Below are 13081 nucleotides of genomic sequence, written 5' to 3' on the forward strand. Positions count from 1 at the left end.
TTTTGGACAAGCACAAAGGTAGACATTTTTGAAGAAGTAGAAATCAGCTCTGGCCATACAACATGTCCTAGTGACAAAAAGGACCATAAAAATAGTTCCTATATGTCAGTGGTTCTCAATTATATTTGGCCACACTCCCCTTTAAAACAAGAAAACAAGCATACAAGAGTTTGTGTGAGAAACAGATCAAAATTCAAGTTTTAATTCACCTCTTCGCCCATTGAATCTATCAGACACGCGAGAATGCTTTGTTTACATAAGCGCTGCACAGTGAGAGCACCTGATGCAACAAATATGCCTCGGGGCATCAAGCATGCACTGCGGTGCCAGGCAAAAGTATTACTATAAACAAAGCTTAAGGAGAAAAGGCAGTGGAAATGAAATTGCACACAATGGTTTTTGTGTGTATTGTCACAATAATTTTTGAATGTGTGAAAGTGAATGAGATTTGAGAACAGGGCAGCCTTCCGCACCCCCTTACAATACACGCCCCACATTTTAAGAACCACTGCTATATGACTAGTCTTCTGAAGTCATTCAATAGGTTTGTGTGAGGAACAGAACACAATTTTAGATGTTATTCACAGACAATCCCCCATACATGTCCAAAATTAAAAAATGTTTAGTTACTACACACAGAATAATCAATGTTGATTTGGTGTCAGTAGGGATGGGACGATATACAGAATTTTTATATATCACAAACCAAGAAATTATGAACCATTTACAGTTTCAAACACAAAACGGAGTGGGGCATATATAGGCAGAAAGCAAATCACAATCAGGTGCCGCTTGCTTGCAGAAAGTGAAATAATCAGTGTCACCATGGAAACACACAGCGTTCCCATGGTGACACTGATTCTGTGAGCCGAGCGACACCTGATACACATGAGAAGAATGTAACCATAGGGGGAATAACCCCCAAGACTCACTGACCATGACAATTATAAACTTTGAAGATTTCTATTGTGTATTAAAGATATTTATTTTGATCAGAAATTATAATGTGCATTAAACATTTCTGCCATACTTTGTCAGTTTAAGTGTTATCATAGCATATAGAGATAATATCGAACCGTAAACCTTATATTGTATATTGAACTGAATTGTGAGAACCATATCGTCCCATCACCAGGTGTCTTTGTTTATTCCTCACTCAAAGCTATCATAGGGTTTTAGAAGACATGAAATGCAGCAAACAAGTTACTATAAACTGTTGTTTTATGGTAAGAGCTGCATAACAATTCTTCTTTTGAGTTCAATGGTATAAAGGTTTGGAAGGACAACATGAGTAAATAATTATAGAATTTTATTTTTAGGGGGAAATTTTCCACATTCTGTATGGTATTAGGACAGATATCGTTTGCATTAACAGACAATTTTTTTTAATTATTGGCTTCTGTCTTTGACTCTTAAGCACATTTAATATGTTCCTACACACTCCATACATGTGTGGGACAATCAAAGGCACTGCTGGTGCTAGATGTTCAGTTGCTTTTGTTTGTTTGTGCCAGTGGTTGTAGGGAAGCATAATAATCATCACACTAATGCGATTCCACTTTATTTATTTATCCTGTCTGCAGCCATAACCAGAGGACGACAACATTCAAACATCCAGTGACAGGCCAGATCTCCTCCGAGAACACTGAATTCAGACTTCTGGACCAGTAAGTATCTTCTTTCTACTGTACGTTGCTTGAAGCTTGACCTCTAGGTCATTTCTGGCTCAGTTCTATTTACGTCCTATCTCAGTTCAGTAGCCCAGTTCTTGTGTATAACCTTGAATAACTGAGAGATTTTATGAAGGGGCCTTGCACACTTTTCAGACCATAAACAATCTAAACCATCTGATCTCACACTAAATGTCAAGCAGTATCTTAACATCTGTGATGTTCTGTTATGCAGCACTTTATTTATTAAAATATTTCTCCAGTGTTGTATTTTGGATTGTGCTGTGGGGTTCTGAATATAAGCACTTAAATTGCTAAAAGGAAAATGCAATATTATGTTGAAAATTAATATTTTAATTTGATAAAGTTATAATGAATTCATTTAAACACCATTTTGATGATTAAATTGAAATAAACTAGTGATACGGAGTTTAGAAAAAAAAACAAGGTATTGGACTCTGTATTGGCGAGTAAAAAATTGGTATCGAACATCCCTACAGTATATAATAGGATTATATAATATTTTGCTATTTCAGTGAATAAAAATGAACCATATACAGTATTACTGTATATACTGTAATATGAACCTATTATATAATTAGTGTTTCATTATAAAGTAAATTTATTTCAAATATTGCAAAAGAACTTTTCACAAGTCAGTGTTATGTTAACAGAATCATTTTAATGTATTAATCCGTAAGGTTTATGGTGATGCAGAAGGCAAAGAAAGAATAGCCTAAGCACACTATTGTCTTTTTCTTTGTGTCATACGTGTAAGACGAGGAAGATTCTTTGTGAAGTGGAGAACCTGTAACTAATGTTCACAAGCTTGCCAAAATTAGTTGACCAAGGCAAGGCAGCCAGCACAGTTACAGAAGTTCTGAACCTGTCATATAGCTTCAAGAATGAAAAGTGCCCTGTTAAAGTGCTTTGACAGAGTGCTTGTTCTGTTTAATATGCTTAAAAGATGTTTCCCCCAGTTCCTAAATCTAATTGTTAAAATACTGTTATATCCTTATTTGCAAATGTCTATAAATTTAAAGTAATGTGAGAATTTTCATTTTGCAAAACAAGCGAGTCGCCATTACTTTTATTTTGTTGTTACTTCATGTTGTGACAAGTGCACATGCATGACAACCAAATGGAGCACCACAGAGAAAGATGCCATAGAGAAGGACTGTGTCTTGATATTACTAATAGCATTATGACCTCATACAGTAAATTTGAGAGTGCTGGCATTGAGTTATCCATATGATGGGAGTTAAGGTAGAGCTCAGAGAATGGTACAGCTGGCATTAGTTTCATATGTCACCATTGGTATTTGTTTGTACCCTCACTCTTAACAGATCCCCTCTTAGTCATATAAAGTTCTAACTTATATTACAGCTGTTTTCTCAAACATGTGAGCAAAACAGAGCACGTGGATTGTTATGCTGTGTTCAGGAAAGGTTTGGCCCTTATATAAAGTAAATATATTTAGAAAAGTATGGCATTACACTCTCAGACTTCATTCTCTGACATGTATATGAGATGTTCACTGTTGTTGTCATTTAAAAAAAAGGTATGGAATAAAGACAAATCCACCTACTGAGAATTGATTTTATGTATGATGATACATGATGTTGAAGTTGCATTGATTGAGCTTTTCATAACACAGCAGCCCATCAAAACAAGAGAAATTAAAGGAATATTACTGGTTCAGTACAAGTTAAGCTCAATCAACATCCATGAAAATCCATCCCAAAAGCTCTAAATAAAAATAATCATTGTAGGTATACCGTAGTGAATCGGGGTAAGACAAGGACAGGGTTTTGAACATGGATTGTTTATGTACTTACTCAATTAACTTTTGTTAATTGAATCCCAAAACATATATAGTGCAACTTTAAAGAACACATGAAATTACTTGTTGATGTATTTATGAATGTGCATACTGAAGGACTTGTCCTTTTTATTTTAATAGCCAATAGACTTTATTTCACAGACATGAACCATGATTTGTTTCTTGTAAGTTGCTTGCTTAGACAAAGGGACATTCTACAGAGTATTTGAGTGGACAAAAATCTATGAAGCGCAAGATGAGTCATCAGTAATTATGGTCTGTTTTCATGAAAGATAAAGAGTAAATCTTAAATGTGTATATCTGCTTGAGCACTCTCAAATTGCACCTTGCTCTCCTTCTCTCCGGCGTTAGAACAGTATTTCAACAGCTGCCCACCAGTCCTATCTAACCTACCTCTCTCTAAAAGCAGCTCATATTATTGTGTATATCACAAAGGCTGGGCCTCTCTTAGCATCTAACTGTGAGTGAGAGGCCACATTATACTGCCACAGCCTAATGGATGCATCTCATTAACAGCTGTGGGGGTGAATGAGGCTATGTGAGAACTGCAGGTAATGTGTCATTGGCTCTTAATGGTGTAGCAGCCCTGGCATCTGCTGGAAAGAGCTAATATGTGCTGTAGCGCTCATATAATAACCAAACTGTTGTACATTATATAGAGTATGTTGACAGCTGGTGCTGGAAGAAATATTTAAAGCTGAAGTGCGCAATTTCCATTGGTCGATCAAAGAGTTGTCCCGCTACTACGTGCAGGGCTGGACTGGTAATCTGCCATACCAGGCATTTTCCCGGTGGGCCGAAGCACTTTTGTGCCGATCAAGGGCGGAATGTCCATCGGGAAAACCGAGCGGGCCAGTGGTTCGGCCGCAAAATGTGCCGAATGTGCCGTGATAAGCAACGATGAGCCGCTGCGTTATGCAGAAAAGGACAGCGAACACCACCCTTACTTGAAGTTGTCTCTGGGTCATTTTATAATTGCGGGACTTTTGACATTTGTCAGGGAGAAAAAAAAGGTAATGTTTTCCCTAAAAAACGCCAAGATGATCTTACATAGCACAATTAAAATTCTAAATATTTGGTATTAGACAAACTCAGGATAACCAGGTTTCAGATATTTAAAAAATATATAAATAGAGATGTTAATTGCTTAATTGGTCAACTATGTTACAGACAAATTAAGTTCTTTTTTTTACTTTGGGAAAATACCAAGAATTTACAAAGTAAGCTGGTTGGATAGATTGCGTGACCACTTATCAAAATCAACAATTACAGTCATTAACAGTAATATGTTACCTGTAGTCCACTATGTTACCTTTACTGCATAACGTAATTGGCTGGTAAATTTAATGCCATTTTTATTATTTTGGGCTATACTCAACATGGAGGCCTACTATTACACAGCACATGGTATCTTTGTAAATACATTTTCAAGTTTTAAAAAAATCTTATAAACATTTGAACTGGTAATACTTGAGCAACAGTGTTGACAATCAGTTAATCCACTCTTGACACAGGCTTGGGTTTTTAACATTTGATAAATGAGAGAACATACCTTCATGTCCTCAGTCCATTTGTTTCTTGAGTAAATGACATCACGCTGTGCAAATCATAATTAGGTGTGGCAGCGGGGGCGTGGTCAAGCGCCCGTCCGGGAGAGAAAGCGGTAAGGGCGCTTACACCTGAGCTAAATTATGTCTAACACCTGTCTCTAATTTCAGTGAGCACGGGGAGAGCGGCATAAAAAGGCAGCGAGAGGGCCTCCAGGGAGAGAGAGAGATGACAAGCGAACTCAGTGCGCTGATATTGTATTGTGTGTGATAGTGGCATTGTAAGAAACAAAGGGAATTAAAAAGCTTACCTTGTGGTGAAGACCTGTTTCCTGTCCTCCTTCATGTGAGAAGTATTACACTGGTGCCGAAACCCGGGAATTTAAAGGAAGCATGGAAAGTGGTCGCCCCATAGAGTCCTCCCAGCTGGCAGAAGTCCTCCAGTCCCTCGCGACGCTGCATCAAGGCCACCAGCAATCCCTGCTTGAGCTCCGGCAGGACCAAGATTGCCGGTTTTTCGAAATCATGCGGGCTCAGGCAGAGGACCGGCTCGCCATCCGGAGCCTCCTCAGCCAGGAGGCCGCGTCGACCACAACCGCGACCCCGGACACCCGCGCTACGCTGCCCCCCCATGCTACAGAAGATGGGGGCAGCAGATGATCCTGAGGCCTTCCTCGATTTGTTCGAGCGCTCAGCAGAAATCTGGGGCTGGCCCCGCGAACAGTGGGCAGTTCGCCTGATTCCCCTCCTGTCCGGGGAAGCTCAACTTGCGGCACAGCAGCTGCCGGCAACGAACCTCCTGGCCTACACCGATCTGAAGAGGTCGATTCTGCAGCGGGTCGGTCAGAGCCCGGAAGAGAATCGCCAGCTCTTCCGGGGCATGAAACTAGAAATGTCCGATCGCTCGTTCGCGTTCGCTCAACGGCTCCGGGACGCCTGTCGGAGGTGGCTGCTTGCGGGGGACCACGACGTCGAGGGAGTAATCGACCAGGTGGTACTGGAACAGTTTGTTCAACGGCTGCCTCGGAAGACGGCGGGGTGGGTCCAGTGCCATCGCCCGGCGTCGCTGGAGGAAGCTGTTCGGCTGGCGGAGGACCACTTGGCGGTGATCCCGAGGGCGGACGAGCCCTCTTCTTCTCTCTCTCTTTCCCCTTCCCTTGTGTCTGCCCCTGCCCTCACCCCCCTCCCCTATGTTCTCTCCTTCTGTTTTCTCACCAGGGCCCGTTAATGCCCCGCGCAGTCGTGGAGGGTTCCAGAGACCAGCTTCCCGGCCTTGGGAGAATGTACCCTCCCATTCCCCGTCATTCAGCCGCTCTCCTCCTCAGGTGGGGGCGCCCGCCAGCACAAGTGCGGCCGCAACGCCTGGGCCGGCCTGTTGGAGGTGCGGAGACCCGGATCAGTGTCCGCTGATGGTGCGGTCTCCGACGTCCCGCAGGCTGCCCCCAATCGGGCTGGAGCATACCGGATTCCGGTAAGGATCAGGGGGGGTATTTACCAAGCTTTGCTGGATACCGGCTGCAATCAGACCACCATCCACCAATGCTTGGTTCAACCTGGGGCTTTGGGTTTAGCTAAACTGGTGAGGGTGAGGCGTGTGCATGGGGATGTTCACAAGTATCCCATGGTGACTTTGGCAATTAAATTCAGGGGAAGAAACCATAGTGTGGAGGCAGCGGTTAGTTCCTGCTAATCTTGGGTACTGATTGGCCGAGTTTTAAAGATATTTTAAAGGGTATTTGCGCGGATGGGTCCTGCATAAAGAGGTGTGCGGTGTGCGATGCTCTGGCAGGGGAGGTGGAGCCGGGGCCGTCCTCGGCTGCTCTGAATGACGAGGGAAGGGGCGAGGTGGCCACCCCTCCTCTCATTCCCTGAGGGGGACTTCCCTCTAGAGCAGTCGCGAGACGAAACCCTTAAACATGCTCTTGACCAAGTGAGAGTAATTGATGGTCAACAGCTTCGGCCGGGCATCGCCATTTCATACCCGTATTTTGCCATGATTAAAGATCGGCTATATAGAGTGACGCAGGACGCTCAAACAAAAGAGGAAGTGACCCAATTGTTGATTCCACGGAGCCTCTGGGAAATGATTTTCCAGGCGGCTCACTATAATCCTATGGCCGGTCACCTAGGGGAACGAAAAACACTTCTCCGTCTAATAGCCCGTTTCTATTGGCCGGGCTTTGGCGGTGACGTCCGCAGGTGGTGTGCGGCGTGCCGTGAATGTCAGCTGGTAAACCCACCGGCCACCCCAAAAGCGCCATTGCGCCCTCTACCATTGATCAAGGTCCCCTTCGAAAGAATTGGGATGGACCTCATCGGGCCATTAGAACGGACAGCACGTGGGCATCGCTTCGTGTTAGTCCTAGTGGATTACGCAACGCGATATCCGGAAGCAGTGCCTCTGAACAAACATCTCCGCACGTAGTGTTGCAGGGGCACTCTTCAAGATAATCTCCCGGGTGGGGATTCCGAAAGAAATCCTCACCGATCAAGGCATGACTTTTATGTCACGAACACCCCGCAAACTTTACGAGCTCTTGGGCATTAAGTCGATTCGCACTAGCGTCTACCATCCGCAGACTGATGGCCTAGTGGAACGATTTAATAAAACGCTCAAGAACATGATTCGTAAATTCGTACACGATGACGCTAGAAATTGGGATAAGTGGCTGGAACCCCTGTTGTTTGCAGTACGAGAGGTCCCACAAGCCTCCACAGGGTTCTCCCCGTTTGAGCTGCTGTACGGGCGACACCCACGCGGGGTCCTCGACGTCATCCGCGAAGCTTGGGAGGAGGGACCTTCTAATAGCAAAAATGAAATTCAGTACGTTCTTGATCTTAGAGCAAAACTCCACACACTGGGGCGACTAACACAGGAGAATTTGCTCCAGGCTCAAGAATGCCAACGCCGGCTGTATGACAGGGGTGGCCGGCTACGGGAATTTGCACCGGGAGATAAGGTACTTGTATTGCTCCCAACATCGAGCTCTAAATTACTCGCCAAGTGGCAAGGACCCTTTGAGGTCACACGACGAGTTGGGGACCTCGATTATGAGGTTAAATGTACCGATAGAGGGGGTGCGCAGCAAATATATCACCTCAACCTCCTGAAATTGTGGAGGGAAGAGGCGGCCTCTGTGACGTTGGCCACGGTAGTTCCGGAGAGGGCGGAGCTCGGACCGGAGGTAAACAAAGCCCACAGTCGCAACACTCCAGTTACTTGTGGAGACCACCTCTCACCGCGTCAACTCACAGAGGTTTCCGATTTACAAAAGGAATTTGCAGATGTGTTTTCCCCTCTACCGGGCCGTACAAACATCATACAGCACCACATCGAGACCGAACCGGGCGTGGTGGTACGGTGCTGCCCCTATCGCTTACCCGAACATAAAAAGAAAATAGTTCGGGAGGAATTAGATGCGATGCTCGATATGGGCATAATAGAGGAATGGCACAGCGATTGGTCCAGCCCGGTTGTTCTTGTTCCTAAGAGCGATGGGTCTGTTCGATTCTGTGTGGATTACAGAAAAGTTAACGCGGTGTCTAAATTTGACGCGTACCCAATGCCCCGTGTTGATTAACTGCTCGATCGGTTAGGTACTGCTCGTTTTTATTCGACCTTGGATTTAACGAAGGGTTATTGGCAGATCCCCTTGACACCAATGTCCCGTGAGAAAACCGCCTTCACTACGCCGTTTGGATTACACCAATTCGTGACGCTTCTTTTCGGTTTGTTTGGGGCACCAGCCACGTTTCAGCGTCTTATGGATAGGATCCTCAGACCTCACACCGTGTACGCCGCTGCCTATCTAGATGATATCATCATTTATAGCAATGACTGGCAGCGGCACATGCAACATCTGAGGGCCGTCCTGAGATCGCTGCGGTGGGCGGGGCTCACAGCAAATCCTAAGAAATGCGCGATTGGGCGTGTGGAGGTACGGTATCTGGGGTTCCACTTGGGTCATGGCCAGGTGCGTCCCCAAATTGACAAAACCGCGGCGATTGTGACTTGCCCTAGACCTAAGACCAAAAAGGGGGTGAGGCAGTTCCTGGGGCTGGCTGGCTATTATAGGAGGTTTGTGCCTAATTATTCGGATGTCACCAGCCCGCTGACTGACCTCACTAAAAAGGGGGCTCCAGATCTGGTCCAGTGGTCGGAGCAGTGCCAACAGGCGTTTATGCAGATTAAAGCTGCACTTTGTGAGGGGCCGCTTCTTCATGCACCTGACTTCTCTCTCCCTTTTGTATTACAGACGGACGTTTCAGACAGAGGGCTGGGGGCCGTACTCTCGCAGGTGGTGGAGGGGGAGGAGCGCCCGGTGCTGTACATTAGCTGTAAGCTCTCCTTAAGGGAGACTAATTACAGCACCGTGGAGAAGGAGTGTTTGGCCATCAAGTGGGCGGTCCTCACCCTCCATTACTACCTGCTGGGGCGGGCCTTCACCCTCTGCTCGGATCACGCCCCACTGCAGTGGCTCCATCGCATGAAAGATACTAACGCCCGGATCACCCGTTGGTCTCTAGCTCTCCAACCCTTTAAATTCAAGGTGGTCCACAGACCGGGGGTGCAGATGGCTGTCGCCGACTTCCTCTCCAGAAATGGGGGGGGTGGTAGGCAGGCCGGATGACGCCCCAGCCTGAGTCGGGCGGTGGGGGTATGTGGCAGCGGGGGCGTGGTCAAGCGCCCGTCCGGGAGAGAAAAGCGGTAAGGGCGCTTACACCTGAGCTAAATTATGTCGAACACCTGTCTCTAATTTCAGTGAGCACGGGGAGAGTGGCATAAAAAGGCAGCGAGAGGGCCTCCAGGGAGAGAGAGAGATGACAAGCGAACTCAGTGCGCTGATATTGTATTGTGTGTGATAGTGGTATTGTAAGAAACAAAGGGAATTAAAAAGCTTACCTTGTGGTGAAGACCTGTTTCCTGTCCTCCTTCATGTGAGAAGTATTACACTAGGTAATCGTGTGGTTTATTTACTTACAAATTGCAAGCTTGCCTGAAACACTACAAATTCCACAGTGAACTCACACAGTTTGTTTAAGATTCAACTTTATTGTCATTGTGCAGAGTACAGGTAGAGAGCCAATGAAATGCAGTTGTTTTCACATATCCAAACTAAGCTGGGGCCATGAAATAGCACCCCTGGAGCAGATAGGGTCAAGGGCCTTGCTCAAGGGCCCAACAGTGGTATCTTGGCAGTGCTGGGGCTTGAACCCCCATCCATTCGGTGAGTAACCCAGAGCCTTAACCACTGAGCCACCACTGGCCCCAGTCAGGGCATATCCAATCTGGATAGATATTTGCCTATACTGTAGGCTAACCTTTACCATTAATATTGTCATTCCTCACCTCAAATGAGAAAAAAGTGATTTACACTATATATTAAACTTTAAAACAGATGCTTTTAGAGATATTGTTCTTCCATGACATTCATGTGGTGTTACACCATACCGCACGCAACACTGCACTGATATATTTTTGTTTTACACCTTTACAAAGAGATGTTGAATGAGAGGTGCAAGAGAGGTTGAACTGCCCACAGCCTACAGATTCTTCAAATGAAAATTGGTGTAAGCATCTCGGCTTGTTCCTTTAAATAAACAGTCTGTTTCTCATGTCGGCTGTTTGTATGTCTCGCCATCTGCTACAAGATTCCAAGTGTGAACGTCTTGCTGTGAACTATTTCCCTACTGACTCTACCTCTTATATAAGGAGAATCTGCTGAAACTTTCTGATGAACACTTATTTGTCTTGCATTTCTATGTTAAATAAACCTTATTAAATAAAAATTCAAGTTTCCTAAGGTGATCTTAATGTTTTCATACTCCTTAATTTAGTCAAATAAACTTTTAACACGTATATATGCATTTAAAATGTGCATTATTTCTCGTCCAGTAAAACAGACCAAAAATGTTGATGACTCATCTTGCACTATCCAAATGGTTGTCCAATAAAATGCTCTCTAGAATGAGAATGTCCCCTCCCACTAATACCACCTGCCTCTAACATAGGAAAGAAAAACTTTTCATTGGGTCTTTAATGGTTTGATTTATAGTAGGATATTATGATTGTATTGTTTAGAACTTGTAAGGGTAGGTTTATGAGGCAGGTAAGAAGATAATTCATTTACAACACAACAGGAAAGATGTCTCTTTTCTTATGTTCTGACAGACTTCAAAGTGCTCATGGTCAGAGTGTAGTGACAGCCAACAGTACATGCACAGTCCAACCCTTATTGTTGTGTAGGCCATAGATTGTGTTTACTAAAAGTCACAGTCCTTGAAGCCAGTTTCCTTTGTGTTTTATGCCATCTGGAATTGTGAGATGAGACACGTGATCTGTAGAAGCTCAGCAGTGGCTTCAGCTGCATGAATTGTTTTTAGTTGGCAGCGTTTTTGCATTAAAGAGAGAGAGAAAAGAACAGATTTACATCACTGACAATGATTAAGGAACTGCAGTACAGTGAGTCAGCTCTGATGATTTTTAGAATGATGCTTTTAGAGGAACATTCATTTTGGTTTCTCACTTACTGAAGAGGAGTTCTACTATTCTACTATAATATAATTAAGTATTTGTAATTTATATTAAATGTATTGCTATTTTCAATTTCCATCAATAGAGAAAGATGCTTTTTGGGCCCAGATGTTATGGTTTTGGCATCTTCAAGTAGGGGCTAAATGGCCACACTTGCCAAACCATTACCCTTGATTTGAACACCCTAAAGATGCCTTACTTAATTTTATCTATGGCAATAAATAGAGAATATTGAAACAATACTGGTCAAAATATGAAATGTACAAGGTGGTTGCCTGTTTTTTGAAGTTCATATGCCAACTGTTGACTAATTGAGGGATTTAATTTAACCTCCAATTTGATAGCACTAGTGGGAAATATAATTTTCTTTCAAATCAATGGTAATTATATGCAACACATCAAATATGCATTAAATAACTATATAACACATTGTATAACCCACTAACAACACCCATTTGTCCTAAAGACATTGTAAAACAGAACTAGAGCTGAGGAAAAGCCATGTTGATTAACAATTATGATTAGACTCGTATGATTATACAATTATGATTGTATTTTTCAGCAAAATATGTTTTCCAAAACAATATTCTGATCATGCATTTATGCATTTGTGTACTGTTTTTTCTGTGACTTACATGTAACTTAATTAATTACTCCAGTTTGTTTGAAGTGTAACTTTTTAATTAAATAAATGCAGGACTTCATTGCCCATTAGTATTGCTTTGGCACTATCAGAGGACTTTTTCACTGCACTGTTGGTCATTTATTCATAATTTTAACATCTTTAATGCTAGCCAGGTGTACCCTCACTAACATTTACCATGGTAACCGTTGTATCCACCAAGATAACATACTTACTACAGGTATTGTTAAAGTAAGATCTTAATATGGGATCTTCTTCAAACAGTGATAAGATAAGTCACTTTTTTAAAGTGGTGGCTAGTTTCAGGGTTGGGAACTTTTGAAATGTATTACACTACAGATTACAGAATACAGAATACATGCTGTAAACTGTAATTTGTAACATATTCCGATAGATTAATTAAGGTCAGTAACGTATTCTAAATACTTTGGATTACTTCAGCACTGGTAGATTTTTTTAGACTTGTTTTGACTATAAAAGCTCTGCCAGTACAGTAAGTCAAAATACACGTTAAAACATTCTCTGAAAAACCTAAATATCTTATGCGGTATTGTTTCTAAAACAAGATAAATCAAATTGATCTTGTTTTAAGGATTTTAAGAGGAAAACAATACCAAAAATATTAGCAAGAATATGATTTTTGCCCTAATAACAAAGGTCTTGAATGAATGAATTTTCTTGATAAAAAAATGTGTTCGTGCCTGGTAACATGTGCATGATTACTCTTAAGTAATCAAAATACTATTTGAATGTAACTCTATTCTAATTACCAATGATTTAAATTGTAACTGTAGTGGAATACAGTTACTTATGTTTTGTATTTTAAATACGTAATCCTGTTAC

General features: G+C 42.9%; 1 protein-coding gene across 10 annotated transcripts in view; it reads left to right on the top strand.

Moving 5' to 3' along the window:
- LOC127622895 (pleckstrin homology domain-containing family A member 7-like) overlaps positions 1-13081 on the top strand; it is a 128973-nt gene that overhangs the window by 60080 nt on the left and 55812 nt on the right. For all 10 annotated transcript variants that reach the window (XM_052097031.1, XM_052097032.1, XM_052097035.1 and 7 more), the window contains one exon: positions 1584-1667. In XM_052097031.1, the coding sequence (XP_051952991.1) occupies positions 1584-1667 (84 nt within the window). The remainder of the gene's footprint in view (positions 1-1583; positions 1668-13081) is intronic.

This window comes from Xyrauchen texanus, chromosome 29 (genome assembly GCF_025860055.1).
Source record: "Xyrauchen texanus isolate HMW12.3.18 chromosome 29, RBS_HiC_50CHRs, whole genome shotgun sequence".
NCBI lineage: Eukaryota > Metazoa > Chordata > Actinopteri > Cypriniformes > Catostomidae > Xyrauchen > Xyrauchen texanus.